At 40.0% G+C, this 23,897-nt stretch overlaps 1 protein-coding gene across 3 annotated transcripts in view; it reads right to left on the bottom strand.

The window, feature by feature from the left end:
- Positions 1-23,897, bottom strand: part of ccdc88b (coiled-coil domain containing 88B) — a 174,192-nt gene that overhangs the window by 38,139 nt on the left and 112,156 nt on the right. For all 3 annotated transcript variants that reach the window (XM_062043422.1, XM_062043421.1, XM_062043423.1), the window contains 4 exons: positions 21,256-21,579; positions 14,702-14,863; positions 12,153-12,430; positions 6,636-6,779 (listed from right to left, as the gene is read on the bottom strand). In XM_062043422.1, coding sequence (XP_061899406.1) covers positions 6,636-6,779; positions 12,153-12,430; positions 14,702-14,863; positions 21,256-21,579 — 908 coding nt within the window. The remainder of the gene's footprint in view (positions 1-6,635; positions 6,780-12,152; positions 12,431-14,701; positions 14,864-21,255; positions 21,580-23,897) is intronic.

Here is a 23,897-nt window from a genome sequence, read left to right as displayed (position 1 = left end):
ATATAAAGAAGTGTATTTACAACATTAATAATATATACATACTATGCAAACATAAAAAAGCTTGTTGTGAAAAATTAGTTGGAATTTCACAAGAAAAACTTGGAATTTTGGCAGTATTATAATAAAAGTCTCAACACAAGTCAAAATTTTACAAGAAAACTGAACATTTGTGCAATGTTATGATAAAAGTTGGAATTTTACTCAATAACAGTCGCAATTTTACAGGAAAAGCTTAACATTTTGGCAATTTTATGAAAAAAGTCGTAATTTTACTCAACAAAAGTCACAATTTTATAAGAGAACTTTTACATTTTGCAAAATTATAACAATTGGGAATTTCACTTGGCAAAATAATGAAAAAAGTCATAATTTTACTGCAGAAGCTAACTGTTAATAGCCACTATAGTCTTAGTAGCGTAGTGTATTAGTTCATCCTATGCTCACATATGGGTTGTCTTACGTCACCACCGGAAGTGGTAAAATCAGCTGTTCGCCTGGCGGGTGTTTTTCGGGGATGACTAGGGAAGTCCTTCTTTAGCTGCCGTCTTGTTTGATCATATATTGCTGCCTTTGCAGCTGTCAATGTTTACTTTTGTATGCACATTAAATCAACAAAAAATCCCGACTTTGGAGCAATGTTCACGGACTCTAGTATTTGGCTCTCTATTAGATGCAATGGACCATGGTTTGGGTCCTAACTTGTTCACACCTCCTCATATGGAAGGTACTTTTCCTTCTTGGTGTCTCAAGAAGGGTAGAAGTACAACAACACACACACACACACACACACAAACACACAGTCAAGAGCTTTGCTCATTCCTCATGTCCCGCAGTGTGCTTTGGATCAAGGTCTGGCTAAATGAAATCCATTATTATAATATTACGCAACATAACGAGCCACACAGCTACATACTTCTTACGATGGGACATGGAAAAGAAATGATTAATGTGCAGGATGTACTTTGAAACTATGGCCTGGGAATGTTTATTGAAGCAAGCAATCATCTGCCGCATCAACACTCCAGTGAGATCTAATGTTCACAGTGGGGAACCTTTGCAATATTCCGTAGTAAATAAACACCAGCCCAAGATTATTTTATCTTCCCAGTGTCTCTTCAGAGCTTTTAGGATGAAATAGAGCACATGCCGACATGTACAGAAGTTGTTATCGTGCGTGATTATCGCAGGATCAAAAAGATGCTGTGACAGGTGACATCTGAAGCACTATGTGGTTGTCATCATTATCTCATGATTCTCACCCAAAATGTTCAGCAATTTGATGATTGTAGATATTGCGACTGCTTTTTTGATCCCTGGACACTGCTCACCCATGAGCAAGGCCAAAGAAATGAGGGGCTGTCATTGCACCTGATTCGCAAACCTCTTATTGTACAAACTTGTCCATTTACGAGCCGCGGATCGAATAAAAATGCGTTTTGTTGTACAAACCTTGTCTCAGTGAACATGCGTTTCATCCACACACGTTTCATCAGCAATAACTTCCTAACTTTTCCTCTTGTCTTTCTTTCGAAGTGATTTCCTCAGAGGAGTCCATTAAAATTCATGACGTGTTCTTAAACGGCCAAATTGTTCCCACCTGCTGTTCTTAAGTTGCTGAATGCCGAATGGTTAGCGCGTGCATGTCTATCATAATTTGCATATAAACACGCCCTTGTTTCCCCAATATGCATATGTAAACGCCCTTAATTCCGTAATTTGCATAGGTAAACACCCTTAATTCATGACGTGTTCTTAAATGGCCAAATTGTTCCCACCTGCTGTTCTTAAGTTGCTGAATGCCAAATGGTTAGCGCGTGCGTGTCTATCACAATTTGCATACAAACACGCCCTTGTTTCCCCAATATACATATGTAAACACCCTTCATTCCGTAATTTGCATAGGTAAACGCCCTTAATTCATGACGTGTTATTAAACGGCCAAATTGTTCCCACCTGCTGTTCTTAAGTTGCTGAATGCCAATTGGTTAGCGCGTGCGTGTCTATCATAATTTGCATATAAACACGCCCTTGTTTCCCCAATATGCATATGTAAACGACCTTAATTCCGTAATTTGCATAGGTAAACACCCTTAATTCATGACGTGTTCTTAAACGGCCAAATTGTTCCCACCTGCTGTTCTTAAGTTGCCGAAAGCCAAATGGTTAGCGCGTGCGTGTCTATCATAATTTGCATATAAACACGCCCTTGTTTCCCCAATATGCATATGTAAACGCCCTTAATTCCGTAATTTGCATAGGTAAACGCCCTTAATTCATGACTTTTTCTTAAACGGCCAAATTGTTCCCACCTGCTGTTCTTAAACGGCCAAATTGTTCCCACCTGCTGTTCTTAAGTTGCTGAATGCCAAATGGTTAGCGCGTGCGTGTCTATCATAATTTGCATACAAACACGCCCTTGTTTCCCCAATATACATATGCAAACACCCTTAATTCCGTAATTTGCATAGGTAAACGCCCTTAATTCATGACGTGTTATTAAATGGCCAAATTGTTCCCACCTGCTGTTCTTAAGTTTCTGAATGCCAATTGGTTAGCGCGTGCGTGTCTATCATAATTTGCATATAAACACGCCCTTGTTTCCCCAATATGCATATGTAAACGCCCTTAATTCCGTAATTTGCATAGGTAAACACTCTTAATTCATGATGTGTTCTTAAACGGCCAAATTGTTCCCACCTGCTGTTCTTAAGTTGCTGAATGCCGAATGGTTAGCGTGTGCATGTCTATCATAATTTGCATACAAACACGCCCTTGTTTCCCCAATATGTATATGTAAACGCCCTTAATTCCGTAATTTGCATAGGTAAACACCCTTAATTCATGACGTGTTCTTAAACGGCCAAATTCTTCCCACCTGCTGTTCTTAAGTTTCTGAATGCCAAATGGTTAGCGTGTGCGTGTCTATCATAATTTGCATACAAACACGCCCTTGTTTCCCCAATATACATATGTAAACGCCCTTAATTCCATAATTTGCATAGGTAAACACCCTTAATTCATGACATGTTTTTAAACGGCCAAATTGTTCCCACCTGCTGTTCTTAAGTTGCCGAATGCCAAATGGTTAGCGCGTGCGTGTCTATCATAATTTGCATATCAACACGCTCTTGTTTCCCCAATATGCATATGTGAACGCCCTTAATTACGTAATTTGCATACAAACATTTGTGATCGTCGAGTGGTCTGCTGCTTCCTTTGCTCGTGAAAGTTTATTCTACATCATGAATCATGCCTCTCACCTGGATAGTAGAAGGATGAGGACGTATCCTGACAAGTTGGTACACTTTGACAGCCAATTTAGACCCGGGAATAGCATGAACGACACGAAAAAGACGCTTTTCTTCGTGAGGATTATGAGCCATTCTTCATCTAAAACAGGACTATGACAATATTCTCTCAGTCGGCATCCTAATGACAGCAGACATTGTACAGTAAGTGATGTTTTAATTTGTTTGTTGGCTGCAATGAGTAGAAATCAGAGATGTAGTTGAAAAAAAGCGAACGTTGTGATGCGTTTTTTAAATGAATGTTTAGAATGATCAAAATACATAAATATTGAATGTTATTATTAATGTGCCTGTTACTACATGACATATATACTTACATCATGTATATATTACATGTTATTATGAATGTTACTACATGACATATATACTTACATCATGTATATATTACATGTTATTATGAATGTTACTACATGACATATATACTTACATCATGTATATATTACATGTTATTATGAATGTTACTAGATACTACATATATACTTACATCATGTATATATTACATGTTATTATGAATGTTACTACATGACATATATACTTACATCATGTATATATTACATGTTATTATGAATGTTACTATATGACATATATACTTACATCATGTATATATTACATGTTATTATGAATGTTACTACATGACATGTATACTTACATCATGTATATATTACATGTTATTATGAATGTTACTATATGACATATATACTTACATCATGTATATATTACATGTTATTATGAATGTTACTACATGACATATATACTTACATCATGTATATATTACATGTTATTATGAATGTTACTATATGACATATATACTTACATCATGTATATATTACATGTTATTATGAATGTTACTACATGACATGTATACTTACATCATGTATATATTACATGTTATTATGAATGTTACTATATGACATATATACTTACATCATGTATATATTACATGTTATTATGAATGTTACTACATGACATATATACTTACATCATGTATATATTACATGTTATTATGAATGTTACTATATGACATATATACTTACATCATGTATATATTACATGTTATTATGAATGTTACTACATGACATATATACTTACATCATGTATATATTACATGTTATTATGAATGTTACTACATGACATATATACTTACATCATGTATATATTACATGTTATTATGAATGTTACTACATGACATATATACGTACATCATGTATATATTACATGTTATTATGAATGTTACTAGATACTACATATATACTTACATCATGTATATATTACATGTTATTATGAATGTTACTAGATACTACATATATACTTACATCATGTTTATATTACATGTTATTATGAATGTTACTACATGACATATATACTTACATCATGTATATATTACATGTAATTATGAATGTTACTACATGACATATATACTTACATCATGTATATATTACATGTTATTATGAATGTTATTACATGACATATATACTTACATCATGTATATATTACATGTTATTATGAATGTTACTAGATACTACATATATAATTACATTATGTCTATATTACATGTTATTATGAATGTTACTACATGACATATATACTTACATCATGTATTTATTACATGTTATTATGAATGTTACTAAATACTACTTATATACTTACATCATGTTTATATTACATGTTATTATGAATGTTACTACATGACACATATACTTACATCATGTATATATTACATGTTATTATGAATGTTACTACATGACATATATACTTACATCATGTATATATTACATGTTATTATGAATGTTACTACATGACATATATACTTACATCATGTATATATTACATGTTATTATGAATGTTACTACATGACATATATACTTACATCATGTATATATTAAATGTTATTATGATGTTACTACATGACATATATACTTACATCATGTATATATTACATGTTATTATGAATGTTACTACATGACATATATACTTACATCATGCATATATTACATGTTATTATGAATGTTACTAAATTAAATATATACTTACATCATGTATACATTACATGTTATTATGAATGTTACTATAATACATAAATACTTACATCATGTATATATTACATGTTATTATGAATGTTACTAGATACTACATATATACTTACATCATGTTTATATTACATGTTATTATGAATGTTACTACATGACATATATACTTACATCATGTATATATTACATGTTATTATGAATGTTACTACATGACATATATACTTACATCGTGTATATATTACATGTTATTATGAATGTTACTACATGACATATATACTTACATCATGTATATATTACATGTTATTATGAATGTTACTAGATACTACATATATAATTACATCATGTATATATTACATGTTATTATGAATGTTACTACATGACATATATACTTACACCATGTATATATTACATGTTATTATGAATGTTACTAGATACTACATATATACTTACATTATGTTTATATTACATGTTATTATGAATGTTACTACATGACATATATACTTATATCATGTATATATTACATGTTATTATGAATGTTACTAGATACTACATATATACTTACATCATGTTTATATTACATGTTATTATGAATGTTACTACATGACATATATACTTACATCATGTATATATTACATGTTATTATGAATGTTACTACATGACATGTATACTTACATGTATGTATTACATGTTGTTATGAATGTTACTACATTACATGTATACTTACATCATGTATATATTACATGTTATTATGAATGTTACTACATAACATGTATACTTACTTCATGTATATATTACATGTTATTATGAATGTTACTACATTACATATATATTTACATCATGTATATAAAACCTTAATGGAGGTGTTTTTAAGAGCTTTTATAGGCGGAATAGAGCGACGACCATAAACTCCATTGTAGGCAGACTTTTGATCGCATTTATTGAATATTTAGAATATAGACTTTTTTTTTTCAAAATACATCTGTCATCGTATCTTTTATAATGATTGTGAACGATAGGCGACATTTAAAAAGAAAAGTGCAGTTCCACTTTAAAACACATTAATTTTCCAAACGACTTTTTAGTAATATTTCAGCAGAAAGTTTGACCAGCCCAAACAAAACTCATTGATTGGTTTAATAGTCGCTGATTAGTACGTCTTTTAAGTGAGCCGTCTAAAGGCCTGCTATTAGTTCAATTACACCACATTGTTGTATCATTAGCAATCAGTTGTATCAATTTGATTGTGACAACTAACTCATTACATTTGCACCTGACGGGCGCTTAATGGCGGTCTAGTCACCTCTCGCCGTCTTCCTTCAGCCTCTCCAGCTCTCGCTCGCTTTCCAATCTGTGCTGGGCTTCAGCTTCCATCTCCTCTCTCGCCCTTTTCATCTCTCGCTCTCTCTCCTCCAGCTGGCTCTTAGCGTCCAGCAGCTCTTTGTGGCTGCACATCACACCACACACACACACTTTTAGATAAACTGTAAACACAGCCTGGCAGGAGAAAATGAGGGTTAAAAAAAAAAAAAAAAAAAAAACGGAAACTGGCGGAAACTGCAGATACAGCGGTGGTCAAAAGTGTACGTACCCAACTGCGCCCTATACCCTACCTGCGGGCTGATGATTTTAGCTTGTCCTGAAGAATTTGGAGCTAATCCTCCTTTTTCATTGTCCCATTTAAAGCAGCAGTTCCATTGGCAGCAAAACAGGCCCAGAGCATAATACTACCACCACCATGCTTGGCGGTAGGCATGGTGCTCCTGGGATTAAAGGCCTCACCTTTTCTCCTCCACACATATTGCTGGGTATTGTGGCCAAACAGCTCCATTTTTGTCTCATCTGACATCACATGGACAAAGATAAGACCTTCTGGAGGAAAGGTGGAACAAAAATGGAGCTGTTTGGCCACAATACCCAGCAATATGTCTGGAGGAGAAAAGGTGAGGCCTTTAATCCCAGGAACACCATGCCTACCGTCAAGCATTGTCATGATCCGTGGCCCGTATCATGTTTTGTTTAGTCATGTTCTGTTAGTTTTGGACTCCCTTAGTTCCTGTTTGGGTTTGTTTTGGTTTCCATGGGTATTAATTGGGTTCACCTGCCCCTGATTAGTGGTCGGCACGCTCACCCGCTGTCGAGCACTAATCAGAGAGCTCGCCACCCTCTGTCTGGCTTCATTGTTTGCTATTTGCAACAGGCCCGTAGGGTTATTTCTCTTTTCTATGTGTCTTTGTACCTTAGCTTCACGTGTGATCGGCACGCAGGCCTTTGGTTTGCTTAGTGTTTTGTGTATGTGTTAGGATTTACGAAGATTAAACCATGTTCCTACCTACACGCTTTGTCAGGAGCGGTCCGTCTGCATCCTGAGAGAACGAACCCCGCAGTAAGATGCGACCGCCACGTGACAAGCATGGTGGTGGTAGTGTTATGCGCTGGGACTGTTTTGCTGCCAATGGAACTGCTGCTTTACAGAGAGTAAATGTGACAATGACCTCCAAATTTGTACCTTAGCTTCACGTGTGATCGGCACGCAGCCCTTTGATTTGCTTAGTGTTTTGTGTATGTGTTATGATTTACGAAGATTAAACCATGTTCCTACCTACACGCTTTGTCAGGAGCAGTCCGTCTGCATCCTGAGAGAACGAACCCCGCAGTAAGATGCGACTGCCACGTGACAAGCATGGTGTTGGTAGTATTATGCGCTGGGACTGTTTTGCTGCCAATGGAACTGCTGCTTTACAGACAGTAAATGTGACAATGACCTCCAAATTTGTACCTTAGCTTCACGTGTGATCGGCACGCAGCCCTTTGGTTTGCTTAGTGTTTTGTGTATGTGTTATGATTTACGAAGATTAAACCATGTTCCTACCTACATGCTTTGTCAGGAGCGGTCCGTCTGCATCCTGAGAGAACGAACCCCGCAGTAAGATGCGACCACCACGTGACAAGCATGGTGGTGGTAGTGTTATGCGCTGGGACTGTTTTGCTGCCAATGGAACTGCTGCTTTACAGAGAGTAAATGTGACAATGACCTCCAAATTTGTACCTTAGCTTCACGTGTGATCGGCACGCAGCCCTTTGGTTTGCTTAGTGTTTTGTATATGTGTTAGGATTTACGAAGATTAAACCATGTTCCTACCTACACGCTTTGTCAGGAGTGGTCCGTCTGCATCCTGAGAGAACGAACACTGCAGTAAGACGCGACCGCCACGTGACAAGCATGGTGGTGGTAGTGTTATGCGCTGGGACTGTTTTGCTGCCAATGGAACTGCTGCTTTACAGAGAGTAAATGTGACAATGACCTCCAAATTTGTACCTTAGTTTCACGTGTGATCGGCACGCAGCCCTTTGGTTTGCTTAGTGTTTTGTGTATGTGTTAGGATTTACGAAGATTAAACCATGTTCCTACCTACACGCTTTGTCAGGAGCGGTCCGTCTGCATCCTGAGAGAACGAACCCCGCAGTAAGATGCGACCACCACGTGACAAGCATGGTGGTGGTGGTATTAGTATTATTTTATTTTATTTTTTTAATTATTTACTTACTTTATTTTATTTTATTTTTATTGTATCTATTTATTTTTGTTTGTTATTTTTAATTTTAATTTAATTTAATTTGTATTTGTATTTTTATTTTTATTTTTTTTTTAATTATTATTATTATTTTTGTTTAATCTTATTATTTATTTGTGTGTGGCGTCACGCGGGTCTCGCTTCCTGTTGGGTGGGGTCCGTGCCCGTGTGGCCAGACCTTGCGCTGTGGGGTCTCTGTTGGTGACTAGATGTGGTGGCGGCGCAGCGCCCGTGTCTGGTCTGGATGCTGTGTCTCGGTTGTTTGGGCGGTGGTGTGTTTGTGCGGGTTTGGGTTGGGGTGGTGGGGTCTTTTGGTGGGGGCGGGGGGTGTCGGTGTCTCTTGTTTGCGTGTTGGCATTTGGGCTTGCTGGCGGGCCGGCGCTGGCTGGTCTCCGTGATCCTGTTGGTGTGTGGTTGCCGGTCGTGGTTTTTTTTTTATCGCTTTGATTTGATTGGGTGGTGCTGGCTGTCTGGGGGTGTTGCGGCTGCTGTTTCTGCTGCCGTTTGTTTCTGGTGTGGGCGCCCGTGGCTGCTGGGTCTGGTGCAGGGGGGTGGCTGATGTTGTGACTGGTGGTTCCTACCTACACGCTTTGTCAGGAGCGGTCCGTCTGCATCCTGAGAGAACGAACCCCGCAGTAAGATGCGGCCACCACGTGACAAACATGGTGGTGGTAGTATTATGCGCTGGGACTGTTTTTCTGCCAATGGAACTGCTGCTTTACAGAGAGTAAATGTGACAATGACCTCCAAATTTGTACCTTAGCTTCACGTGTGATCGGCACGCAGCCCTTTGGTTTGCTTAGTGTTTTGTGTATGTGTTAGGATTTACGAAGATTAAACCATGTTCCTACATACATGCTTTGTCAGGAGCGGTCCGTCTGCATCCTGAGAGAACGAACCCCGCAGTAAGATGCGACCGCCACGTGACAAGCATGGTGGTGGTAGTGTTATGCGCTGGGACTGTTTTGCTGCCAATGGAACTGCTGCTTTACAGAGAGTAATGTGACAATGACCTCCAAATTTGTACCTTAGCTTCACGTGTGATCGGCACGCAGCCCTTTGGTTTCCTTAGTGTTTTGTGTATGTGTTAGGATTTACGAAGATTAAACCATGTTTCTACCTACATGCTTTGTCAGGAGCGGTCCGTCTGCATCCTGAGAGAACGAACCCCGCAGTCAGATGCGACCACCACGTGACAACCATGGTGGTGGTAGTGTTATGCGCTGGGACTGTTTTGCTGCCAATGGAACTGCTGCTTTACAGAGAGTAAATGTGACAATGACCTCCAAATTTGTACCTTAGCTTCACGTGTGATCGGCACACAGCCCTTTGGTTTGCTTAGTGTTTTGTGTATGTGTTAGGATTTACGAAGATTAAACCATGTTCCTACCTACACGCTTTGTCAGGAGCGGTCCGGCTGCATCGTGAGAGAACGAACCCCGCAGTAAGATGCGGCCGCCACGTGACAAGCATGGTGGTGGTAGTGTTATGCGCTGGGACTGTTTTGCTGCCAATGGAACTGCTGCTTTACAGAGAGTAAATGTGACAATGACCTCCAAATTTGTACCTTAGCTTCACGTGTGATTGGCACGCAGCCTTTGGTTTGCTTAGTGTTTTGTGTATGTGTTAGGATTTACGAAGATTAAACCATGTTCCTACCTACACGCTTTGTCAGGAGCGGTCCGTCTGCATCGTGAGAGAACGAACCCCGCAGTAAGATGCGGCCGCCACGTGACAAGCATGGTGGTGGTAGTGTTATGCGCTGGGACTGTTTTGCTGCCAATGGAACTGCTGCTTTACAGAGAGTAAATGTGACAATGACCTCCAAATTTGTACCTTAGCTTCACGTGTGATTGGCACGCAGCCCTTTGGTTTGCTTAGTGTTTTGTGTATGTGTTAGGATTTACGAAGATTAAACCATGTTCCTACCTACACGCTTTGTCAGGAGCGGTCCGTCTGCATCCTGAGAGAACGAACCCCGCAGTAAGATGCGACCACCACGTGACAAGCATGGTGGTGGTAGTGTTATGCGCTGGGACTGTTTTGCTGCCAATGGAACTGCTGCTTTACAGAGAGTAAATGTGACAATGACCTCCAAATTTGTACCTTAGCTTCACGTGTGATCGGCACGCAGCCCTTTGGTTTGCTTAGTGTTTTGTGTATGTGTTATGATTTACGCAGATTAAACCATGTTCCTACCTACACGCTTTGTCAGGAGCGGTCCGTCTACATCCTGAGAGAACGAACCCCGCAGTAAGATGCGACCACCACGTGACAAGCATGGTGGTGGTAGTGTTATGCGCTGGGACTGTTTTGCTGCCAATGGAACTGCTGCTTTACAGAGAGTAAATGTGACAATGACCTCCAAATTTGTACCTTAGCTTCACGTGTGATTGGCACGCAGCCCTTTGGTTTGCTTAGTGTTTTGTGTATGTGTTAGGATTTACGAAGATTAAACCATGTTCCTACCTACACGCTTTGGCAGGAGCGGTCCGTCTGCATCCTGAGAGAACGAACCCCGCAGTAAGACGCGACCGCCACGTGACAAGCATGGTGGTGGTAGTGTTATGCGCTGGGACTGTTTTGCTGCCAATGGAACTGCTGCTTTACAGAGAGTAAATGTGACAATGACCTCCAAATTTGTACCTTAGCTTCACGTGTGATCGGCACGCAGCCCTTTGGTTTGCTTAGTGTTTTGTGTATGTGTTAGGATTTACGAAGATTAAACCATGTTCCTACCTACACGCTTTGGCAGGAGCGGTCCGTCTGCATCCTGAGAGAACGAACCCCGCAGTAAGACGCGACCGCCACGTGACAAGCAGGGTGGTGGTAGTGTTATGCGCTGGGACTGTTTTGCTGCCAATGGAACTGCTGCTTTACAGAGAGTAAATGTGACAATGACCTCCAAATTCTTCAGGACAAGCTAAAATCATCAGCCCGGAGGTTGGGTCTTGGGCGCAGTTGGGTGTTCCAACAGGACAATGACCCCAAACACACCTCAAAAGTGGTAAAGAAATGCCTGAATCAGGCTAGAATGAAGGTTTTAGAATGGCCTTCCCAAAGTCCTGACTGTGGACAATGCTGAAGAAACAAGTCCATGTCAGAAAACCAACACATTTAGCTGAATTATGTGCTCCAATTACTCTATCACAAAAAATTAAGAGTTGTAATGATTGTAAAGTCAAGACAGCCATGACATGATTTTGACCACCACGTATTGGAGAGATCTGATTGGACGTCATCACCTGCCCTCCAGTTCTCTGTGCAGCGCCTCCAGGCTGCGGTGGACGCCGCGTAAGCGGGAGTGTTTGTCCAGGAGTTCCTCGAGCTCCGCCTCCTGACGCTGCTGCAGCGCCATCATCCTCTCGTGGTCCCGCCTCAGGGCCTCCGTCCTGGCCGCCGACTCCTCCCGCTCCCGTGACCACACCTCGGACTCGGCCCGCAGCGCCGCACACCTGGCCTCGCTCTCGCCGGAGCGCGCCAGCGCCGCTGCATGCTGGGAGTTCAGAGTGGCTTGTTCCACCTGTGCGGAGAGGAATAGACGGAATACCTCGGAGTGAGGACAAGTATCTACTTTCACGGAAGTCTTGAGTGCCTCTCGACGAAGGAAGTGGGTACTTGGGAGTACTTCAAAATAAAAGTATCAGTGCAGACTGTTCAACAGGTGCCACTTTGATACCTGAACGCTGCAAATAGGGAAACTGTTTACTTGTAACGCCACATTATGTAATAATGGTGCAATATGCAACAGTGTCATACATTTTTACCTCATCATGTAATAACTTGGACGCACCAATAATAACATATTGCATATTGCAAAAGTTAGTAACAGAATGTGGGTGCTGCTATTCAAAAAATAATAATAATTATAACAATTTGGTGCATTATGTGACAAATCATCTAATTTGATGCCTTAAAGGGGAACGGCATTTTTTTACTTTTTTTAATTTTGCCTATCGTTCACATTAATTATGAAAGACATGACAATGTCAATGTCTCAACTCATATGTTTCCATATGAGTTGGGAAATTGTGTTAGATGTAAATATAAACGGATCATTTTCAACCCATATTCAGTTGAATGCACTACAAAGACAACATATTTGATGTTCAAACTCATAAAAAAAAAAAAAAATCTGCAAATAATAATTAACTTAGAATTTCATGGCTGCAACACGTGCCAAAGTAGTTGGGAAAGGGCATGTTCACCACTGTGTTACATGGCCTTTCCTTTTAACAACACTCAGTAAAGGTTTGGGAACTGAGGAGACACATTTTTGAAGCTTCTCAGGTGGAATTCTTTCCATTCTTGCTTGATGTACAGCTTAAGTTGTTCAACAGTCCGGGGGTCTCCCTTGTGCTATTTTAGGCTTCATAATGCGCCACACATTTTTAACGGGAGACAGGTCTGGACTACAGGCAGGCCAGTCTAGTACCCGCACTCTTTTACTATGAAGCCACGTTGCTGGAACACGTGGCTTGGCATTGTCTTGCTGAAATAAGCAGGGGCGTCCATGGTAACGTTGCTTGGATGGCAACAAATGTTGCTCCAAAACCTGTATGTACCTTTCAGCATTAATGGCGCCTTCACAGATGTGTAAGTTACCCATGTCTTGGGCACTAATACACCCCCATACCATCACACATGCTGGCTTTTACACTTTGCGCCTTATGGTTCTTTTCCTCTTTCGTCCGGAGGACACGACGTCCACAGTTTCCAAAAACAATTTGAAATGTGGACTCGTCAGACCATCCATCCATCTTCAACCGCTTATCCGGAATCGGGTCGCGGGGACAGCAGCTCCAGCAAAGACCCCCAGACTTCCCTCTCCAGAGCAACATTTGCGACTTCCTCCTGGGGAATCCCGAAGCGTTCCCAGGCCAGAGAGGAGATGTAATCCCCCCATCTGGTCCTTGGTCTGCCGCAGAACACTTTTCCACTTTGTATCAGTCCATCTTAGATGAGCTCAGGCCCAGCGAAGCCGACGGCGTTTCTGGGTGTTGTTGATAAACGGTTTTCGCCTTGCGTAGGAGAGTTTTAACTTGCACTTACAGATGTAGCGACCAACTGTAGTTACTGACAGTGGGTTTCTGAAGTGTTCCTGAGCCCATGTGGTGATATCCTTTACACACCGATGTCGCTTGTTGATGCAGTACAGCCTGAGGGATGGAAGGTCACGGGCTTAGCTGCTTACGTGCAGTGATTTCTCCAGATTCTCTGAACCCTTTGATGATATTACGGAGCGTAGATGGTGAAATCCCTAAATTCCTTGCAATAGCTGGTTGAGAAAGGTTTTTCTTAAACTGTTCAACAATTTGCTCAGGCATTTGTTGACAAAGTGGTGACCCTCGCCCCATCCTTGTTTGTGAATGACTGAGCATTTCATGGAATCTACTTTTATACCCAATCATGGCACCCACCTGTTCCCATTTTGCCTGTTCACCTGTGGGATGTTCCAAATAAGTGTTTGATGAGCATTCCTCAACTTTATCAGTATATATTGCCACCTTTCCCAACTTCTTTGTCACGTGTTGCTGGCATCAAATTCTAAAGTTAATGATAATTTGCCAAAAAAAAAAAATGTTTATCAGTTTGAACATCAAATATGTTGTCTTTGTAGCATATTCAACTGAATATGGGTTGAAAATGATTTGCAAATCATTGTATTTCGTTTATATTTACATCTAACACAATTTCCCAACTCATATGGAAACGGGGTTTGTACAAGCACCTGTCTGCTTTTTGCTCATTGTGACCACGCCTGTACCCGACTGTGTCCCCCGTGTGGTGTCACCTGTAGCTGAGTGTTGAGCGTCTGCAGGCGCGTACACGAGTCCTGCAGGCCGAGCGAGTGTCGACGCAGCGCCTCCAGCTGCTCCCTCAGGTGCTGGCAGGCCTCCTGGGACTGGCACAGGCGAGACAACAACGCCTCCTGTCCTGCCTGCGCCACGGCTCTCTGACACGGGTGTGATGCAAGTGTGGGGGTGGGAGGGAGGAGAGAGAAGGTAAATATTGCATCACCATTTCCCTGCCAAAAACACATGTAGACTTGTGGAAACAATGACAGGCCTTTTGTGGTCAAAATGCTTTGGAAAACGTGACATCCTCAACTTTTACCAAAGCCTAAAAGCAGTGAAGTTGTCACGTTGGGTAAATGGTCAATAAAAAGAGAATACAACAAATCCTTTTCAACTTATATTCAATTGAATAGACTGCAAAGACAAGATATTTCATGGTATTTATTATTTTTTTGCAAATAATCATGAACTTAGAATGTAATGGCAGCAACACATTGCAAAAAAATGCATTTTTACCACTGTGTTACATGGCCTTTCCTTTTAACAACACTCAGTAAAGGTTTGGGAACTGAGGAGACACATTTTTGAAGTGGAATTATTTCCCACTCTTGCTTGATGTACAGCTTAAGTTGTTCAACAGTCTCCCTTCTCATATTTTAGCCTTCATATTCAATGGCATCGTCTTGCTGAAATAAGCAGGGGCGTCCACGACAACAACATATGCTGCTCCAAAAGCTGTATGTACCTTTCAGCATTATATGGCGCCTTCACAGATGTGTAAGTTACCCATGTCTTGGGCACTAATACACCCCCATACCATCACACATGCTGCCTTTTACACTTTGCGCCTAGAACAATTTGGATGGTTCTTTTCCTCATTGGTCCAGAGGACACCACGTCCACAGTTTCAAAAAAAAACAATTTGAAATGTGGACTCGTCAGACCACTTTTCCACTTTGCATCAGTTCATCTTAGCGAAGCGTTTCTGGGTGTTGTTGATAAATGGCTTTGGCTTTGCATAGTAGAGTTCTAACTTGCACTTACAGATGTAGCGACCAACTGTAGTTACTGACAGTGGGTTTCTGAAGTGTTCCTGAGCCCATGTGGTGATATCCTTTACACACCGATGTGGCTTTTTCATGCCGTACCGCCTGAGGGTTTCAAGGTGCGTAATATCATGGCTTACGTGCAGTGATTTCTCCAGATTCTCTGAACCTTTTGATGATATTACGGAGCGTAGATGGTGAAATCCCTAAATTCCTTGCAATAGCTGGTTGAGAAATGTTGTTCTTCAACTATTTGCTCAGGCGTTTGTTGACAAAGTGGCGACCCTCGCCCCGTCCTCGTTTGTGAACGACTAAACATTTCATGGACGCTGCTTTTATACGCAATCACGGCACCCACCTGTTCCCAATTAGCCTGTTCACCTGTGGGATGTTCCAACTAAGTCTTTGATGAGCATTTCTCCACTTTCTCACTCTTTTTTGCCACTTGTGCCAGCTTTTTTTGAAACATGTTGCAGGCATCAAATCCCAAATGAGCTAATATTTGCCAAAAATAACGACGTTTTCCAGTTTGAACGTTAAGTATCTCGTCTTTGCAGTCTATTCAATTGAATATAAGTTGGAAAAAAATAGCAAATCATTGTATTCTCTTTTTGACAACTTCACTAGTTTTTGGGGTTTGTATAATCAAAGACGTTTTGCTGGATGGATGTCCAAATCTCATGGTGACCTGGCTCAACGCCCCCAAAAGTACAGCATGTGTTTTGTAGAGCACGTCGGGCTGTGTGAGAAATTTCAAGTCAAACTTTGTGGTTTGATAACGGCGCCACCACGTGGTGTGAAAGCCAGCAAAGTAATAGTTTTTTTTTTTTTCTACACAACTGCACGCCTAACTTTTTAAATAAATGTATGCCACTTCCCAAATGTGTGCAATTACAACTGGAGTCTTTCCACCAGCACAATAATCCAATTAAAGCATGAGTGACACATGTAGAATTGGCTTTCTAAATGAATAAACCATAATTAGCTAAAGCTCCCAAGGCAAGGAAAAACGTGGCGCTTGTTACCCAAATTTGCAAAACACAAAAACCTCAGCTTGGCACCTGCTCTCTTTTCCATTTTGGAATATTTTTGCATCACTTTGCTTATCTTTAATACCCGTGTCGGAACTACAAACCCTGTTTCCATATGAGTTGGGAAATTGTGTTAGATGTAAATATAAACGGAATGCAATGATCTGCAAATCCTTTTCAACCCATATTCAGTTGAATATGCTACAAAGACAACATATTTGATGTTCAAACTGATAAACTTTTTTTTTGTTGTTGCAAATAATCATTAACTTTAGAATTTGATGCCAGCAACACGTGACAAAGAAGTTGGGAAAGGTGGCAATAAATACTGATAAAGTTGAGGAATGCTCATCAAACACTTATTTGGAACATCCCACAGGTGAACAGGCAAATTGGGAACAGGTGGGTGCCATGATTGGGTATAAAAGTAGATTCCATGAAATGCTCAGTCATTCACAAACAAGGATGGGGCGAGGGTCACCACTTTGTCAACAAATGCGTGAGCAAATTGTTGAACAGTTTAAGAAAAACCTTTCTCAACCAGCTATTGCAAGGAATTTAGGGATTTCACCATCTACGCTCCGTAATATCATCAAAGGGTTCAGAGAATCTGGAGAAATCACTGCACGTAAGCAGCTAAGCCCGTGACCTTCCATCCCTCAGGCTGTACTGCATCAACAAGCGACATCAGTGTGTAAAGGATATCACCACATGGGCTCAGGAACACTTCAGAAACCCACTGTCAGTAATTACAGTTGGTCGCTACATCTGTAAGTGCAAGTTAAAACTCTCCTATGCAAGGCGAAAACCGTTTATCAACAACACCCAGAAACGCCGTCGGCTTCGCTGGGCCTGAGCTCATCTAAGATGGACTGATACGAAGTGGAAAAGTGTTCTGTGGTCTGACGAGTCCACATTTCAAATTGTTTTTGGAAACTGTGGTCGTCGTGTCCTCCGGACCAAAGAGGAAAAGAACCATCCGGATTGTTATAGGCGCAAAGTGTAAAAGCCAGCATGTGTGATGGTATGGGGGTGTATTAGTGCCCAAGACATGGGTAACTTACACATCTGTGAAGGCGCCATTAATGCTGAAAGGTACATACAGGTTTTGGAGCAACATATGTTGCCATCCAAGCAACGTTCGCATGGACGCCCCTGCTTATTTCAGCAAGACAATGCCAAGCCACGTGTTACATCAACGTGGCTTCATAGTAAAAGAGTGCGGGTACTAGACTGGCCTGACTGTAGTCCAGACCTGTCTCCCATTGAAAATGTGTGGCGCATTATGAAGCCTAAAATAGCACAACGGAGACCCCCGGACTGTTGAACAACTTAAGCTGTACATCAAGCAAGAATGGGAAAGAATTCCACCTGAGAAGCTTCAAAAATGTGTCTCCTCAGTTCCCAAACCTTTACTGAGTGTTGTTAAAAGGAAAGGCCATGTAACACAGTGGTGAACATGCCCTTTCCCAACTACTTTGGCACGTGTTGCAGCCATGAAATGCTAAGTTAATTATTATTTGCAAAAAAAAAAAAAGTTTATGAGTTTGAACATCAAATATGTTGTCTTTGTAGTGCATTCAACTGAATATGGGTTGAAAGTGATTTGCAAATCATTGTATTCTGTTTATATTTACATCTAACACAATTTCCCAACTCATATGGAAACGGGGTTTGTACAACCTCTTCCCACCACCAACAAAGTCCCCGACCTTGATGTCCACACAGGTTCTATGGTCTGAGTTTTTGTCACGGAGAAATGTCTCTGGCAGAGAGGAGGGCGGAAAAAAGAAAAAAAAAAAAAAAAAAGGTAAAGCGAGAGGGAAAAAACTGAGATAAGGAGGATGAAGAGTGGCTGAGGTGACTTTATAGGAAGTGATGGCCAGATAAAGTGTCTGCAAATAACGCTTCACAATCACCAAGTGGGCACTATTGTGAGTGGAGAAGCCCTCTGGCAAAGAGTTTCCACCTAATATGGATCATTTCCTTCCCCTAAACAACGCAGACGTCCTGCAGATAAGATCCACACACACACACACACACACACACACACACACACACACACACACACACACACACACACACACGCGCGTTCTTGTATTTGTTACCCCCTTGAGACCACCCTCTCTAGATATATAAAGAAGTGTATTTACAACATTAATAATATATACATACTATGCAAATATAAAAAAGCTTGTTGTGAAAAATAATCGGAATTTCACAAGAAGAAGGTCACAATTTCACAAGAAAAACTTAGAATTTTGGCAGTATTATAATAAAAGTCCTCATTTTACTCAACGCAAGTCAAAATTTTACAAGAAAAACTGAACAACTGTGCAATATTATGATAAAAGTCGGAATTTTACTCAATAACAGTCGCTTAAGAGCTTAAAGCTTAAAATTTTGGCAATGTTGCGAAAAGAGTCATAATTTTACTCGACAAAAGTCACAATTTTTATAAGAAAACTTTAACATTTTGGCAATTATATTATAACAATCGGAATTTTACTCGGCAAAATGACGACAAAAGTCATAATTTTACTCAAAAAAATGTCAGTATTTCACAACATAAAATTGGCAATATTGTGATGAGTCAGAATTTTTTACGACAAATGTCACAATTTTGCATTCAAAAGTACTAATTTTACGAGAAAATATTGCAGTATTACAGAAACAGAAAAAATACTGAAAATTCGGTTTCAGTTTTATAAGAAAAAGGTCGACACATTGTAAGAAAAAGACAGCTTTTAGTTAATTTTTTTGTTTGTTTGTAATTGATTTTTAATCTTCATTATTTACTTCAAGTTATTACAGTATGTCTCTATATACATATTTATTTATTTTTTTTAATACATTTTGGCCAAAGGGGGCGCATTTCAATTTCTTACACACAGTTATTACATATGTTGACCAGAAGGGGAGCACTTCAAAATGTTTACACACACTTGTTATTTCATATGTTGACCACAGGGCATACTTGCCAACCCTCCCGTTTTTAGCGGGAGAATCCCGGTATTCAGCGCCTCTCCCGACAAACTCCCGGTATTCAGCCGGAGCTGGAGGCCACGCCCCCTCCAGCTCAATGCGGACCTGAGTGGGGACAGCCTGTTCTCACGTCCGCTTTCCCACAATATCAACAGCTTGCCTGCCCAATGACGTCATAACATCTAGGGCTTCTAGAGAGTAGAGTGCACAACTGCGCACACAACAAGGACACGAAGCAGAAGAATGAGGAAGTTACAGACATGGCGACGCCGTCCACGAGCAAGATGAAGAAATACGCTTGCAAGTTCCAAAACGAATGGAAACAAGAATTTCAGTTCATCCAGGACAGTTGGAAGGGGAAGGGGTATGTAATTATGTTGCCTGTACATTTTGTAGAACAGACTTCTCCATTGAACACGGTGGCCGAAATGATATACTCAGTCATGAACGGAGAAGTTAAACAGGACAATGCTGCCATCTACTGGATAGCCTCCGGAACACAGAAATTCAAGTATTTATTTTATTTATATGTATAATAAAATAAATATATACATATATATATATATATATATATATATATATATATATATATATATATATATATATATATATATATATATATATATATATATATATATATATATATATATATATATATATATATATATATATATGAAATACTTGAGTTGGTGAATTCTAGCTGTAAATATACTCTCCTCTTAACCACGCCCCCGCCCCAACCACGCCCCCGCCCCTACCCCGCCCCCCACCCCCACCCCCACCCACTCCCACCCCCAACCTCCCGATATCGGAGGTCTCAAGGTTGGCAAGTACGCCAGAGGGGGAACACTTTTAAAAGCGACACACAGTCAATTTGAAAAATCCCTCCCTTTTCGGGACCACCCTCATTTTGATAGATGTCCCCACCAGTGGTTGCAAATGAGATCTCTATTTTTTTGTATTTAGTAATGTGCTTAAGGCCGGCTACAAAGGAGTCACGGACCACAGATGGCCCCTGTGCCGCACTTTGGGCAACCCGGCTGTAGAAGCTAACTGTTCATGGCCACTATAGTCTTAGTAGCGTAGTGTATTAGTTCATCCTACGGTCACATATGGGTTGTCGTACGTCACCACCGGAAGTGGTAAAATCAGCTGTTTACCTGGCGGGTTTTTTCGGGGATGAATCGGGAAGTCCTTCTTTAGCTGCCGTCTTGTTTGATCATATATTGCTGCCTTTGCACCTGGCAATGTTTACTTTTGTATGCACATTAAATCAACAAAGAAAATCCTGACTTTGGAGCAATGTTCACGGACTCTAGTATTTGGCTGCCTATTAGATGCAATGTTATTGGGACCATGATTTATGTCATCACTTGTTCACACCTCCTCATATGGAAGATACTTTTCCTTCTTCATGTCTCAAGAAGGGTAGAAATACAAGAACACAAACACACACACACCATTCAATGCTCAAATTCATTTACACACCTCTTTTTCCAGCTCTAACCACCTGGGACTGAGCGGGCTCTCTGTGGACTCCTGGGCGGTCACAGCCAGGTCCTGACTTGTGTGGTCTTCAGGGGACTGAGAGGCATCCATGCTTGAAGGCTCCGAATTTGGACTACAATCCCTTTTCGTTCCCAACTGGAGACGAGGTCCGCTTTCGTCCAGAGAGCGTGTGGTCGACTCCCGTGGTCGCTTGAGGGTGTCCGTTGCACTTTTTAGTTCATTTTGAGCTTTTTGGAGATCCTGGTTTAGACGTTGGACTTCAGAGGAAAGATTGTGAGAACAAGTCTGCTCGCTGGACAGATCCTGGTAGGAGAATAGACATTGTTATCATCAAACACTAGGAATACAGGCTATAAAATATGAAAAACAACAAAAGTTTCCATTCGAACCGTCTGGTCGGGATAAGCGAAAGTGAAAATTGGTCAGATCTAGTCCTGGACTTAGATTGGTCACATCTAGTCTTACTCTTAGATTGGTCACATCTAGTCTTGGACTTAGATTGGTCACATCTAGTCTTAGATTAGACTGGTTACATTTAGTCTTAGACTTAGATTAGTCACATCTAGTCTTGGACTTAGATTGGTCACACCTAGTCTTAGACTTAGATTGGTCACACCTAGTCTTAGACTTAGATTGGTCCCATCTAGTCTAGCGGCTGGTGCCAAAACCCCAAATGTTTATACTCCAAAACCAGGAGGGTGTGCCTGGCTAAGGATGGTTTCGCCCTGTCATAGTGAGAAAAACTACGGTTTTGATGCAAAACAAGCAATCCTAACTGTCAAAGCCAATGACAAAAAAAATAGCTAATGTATAACACACTTCGACAACTGTCATTGGCTTCGACAGTTAGGATTGCTTGTTTGCATTAAAACAGTAGTTTTTCCTCACTACCATAGGGCAAACCCATCCTTGCCCAGGCACACACTCCTGGTTTTGGAGTATAAATATTTGGGATTTTGGCACCAGCCACTACCAATCGAAGTCTAAGACTAGGTCTGACCAATCTAAGTCTAAGACTAGATGTAACGATCTAAGTCTAAGACTAGATGTGACTAATCTAAGTCTAAGACTAGATGTGACCAATCTTAGTCTGAGACTAGATGCGACCAATCTTAGTCTAAGACTAGATGTGACCAATCTTAGTCTAAGACTAGATGTGACCAATCTAAGTCTAAGGCTAGATGTAACAATCTAAATCTAAGACTAGATGTAACAATCTAAGTCTAAGACTAGATGTAACAATCTAAGTCTAAGACTAGTTGTAACAATCTAAGTCTAAGACTAGATGTAACAATCTAAGTCTAAGACTAGATGTGACCAATCTAAGTCTAAGGCTAGTTGTAACAATCTAAGTCTAAGACTAGGTAACAATCTAAGTCTAAGATTAGATGTAACTATCTAAGTCTAAGACTTGATGTAACAATCTAAGTCTAAGACTAGATGTAACAATCTAAGTCTAAGACTAGATGTAACAATCTAAGTCTAAGACTAGATGTAACAATCTAAGTCTACAACTAGATGTGACCAATTTAAGTCTAAGACTAGATGTAACAATGTAAGTCTAAGACTAGATGTAACAATCTAAGTCTAAGACTAGATGTAACAATCTAAGTCTAAGACTAGATGTAACAATCTAAGTCTAAGACTAGATGTAACAATCTAAGTCTAAGACTAGATGTAACAATCTAAGTCTACGACTAGATATAACAATATAAGTTTAAGACTAGATGTAACAATCTAAGTCTAAGACTAGATGTAACAATCTAAGTCTAAGACTAGATGTAACAATCTAAGTCTAAGACTAGATGTAACAATGTAAGTCTAAGACTAGATGTAACAATCTAAGTATAAGACTAGATGTAACAATCTAAGTCTAAGACTAGATGTAACAATCTGAGTCTAAGACTAGTTGTAACAATGTAAGTCTAAGACTAGATGTAACAATCTAAGTCTAAGACTAGATGTAACAATGTAAGTCTAAGACTAGATGTAACAATCTAAGTCTAAGACTAGATGTGACCAATCTAAGTCCAAGACTAGTTGTAACAATGTAAGTCTAAGACTAGATGTAACAATCTAAGTCTAAGACTAGATGTAACAATGTAAGTCTAAGACTAGATGTAACAATCTAAGTCTAAGACTAGATGTGACCAATCTAAGTCCAAGACTAGATGTAACAATCTAAGTCTACGACTAGATGTAACAATCTAAGTCCAAGACTAGATGTAACAATCTAAGTCTACGACTAGATGTAACAATGTAAGTCTGACTAGATGTAACAATATAAGTCTAAGACTAGTTGTAACAATCTAAGTCTAAGACTAGATGTAACAATCTAAGTCTAAGACTAGATGTAACAATCTAAGTCTAAGACTAGATGTAACAAACTAAGTCTAAGACTAGATGTAACAATCTAAGTCTAAGACTAGATGTGACCAATCTAAGTCCAAGACTAGATGTAACAATCTAAGTCTACGACTAGATGTAACAATCTAAGTCCAAGACTAGATGTAACAATCTAAGTCTACGACTAGATGTAACAATCTAAGTCTGACTAGATGTAACAAAATAAGTCTAAGACTAGTTGTAACAATCTAAGTCTAAGACTAGATGTAACAATC

The sequence above is a fragment of the Entelurus aequoreus genome, linkage group LG04 (genome assembly GCF_033978785.1).
Source record: "Entelurus aequoreus isolate RoL-2023_Sb linkage group LG04, RoL_Eaeq_v1.1, whole genome shotgun sequence".
Lineage (NCBI taxonomy): Eukaryota > Metazoa > Chordata > Actinopteri > Syngnathiformes > Syngnathidae > Entelurus > Entelurus aequoreus.
This window is presented reverse-complemented; position numbering and strand designations above follow the sequence as displayed.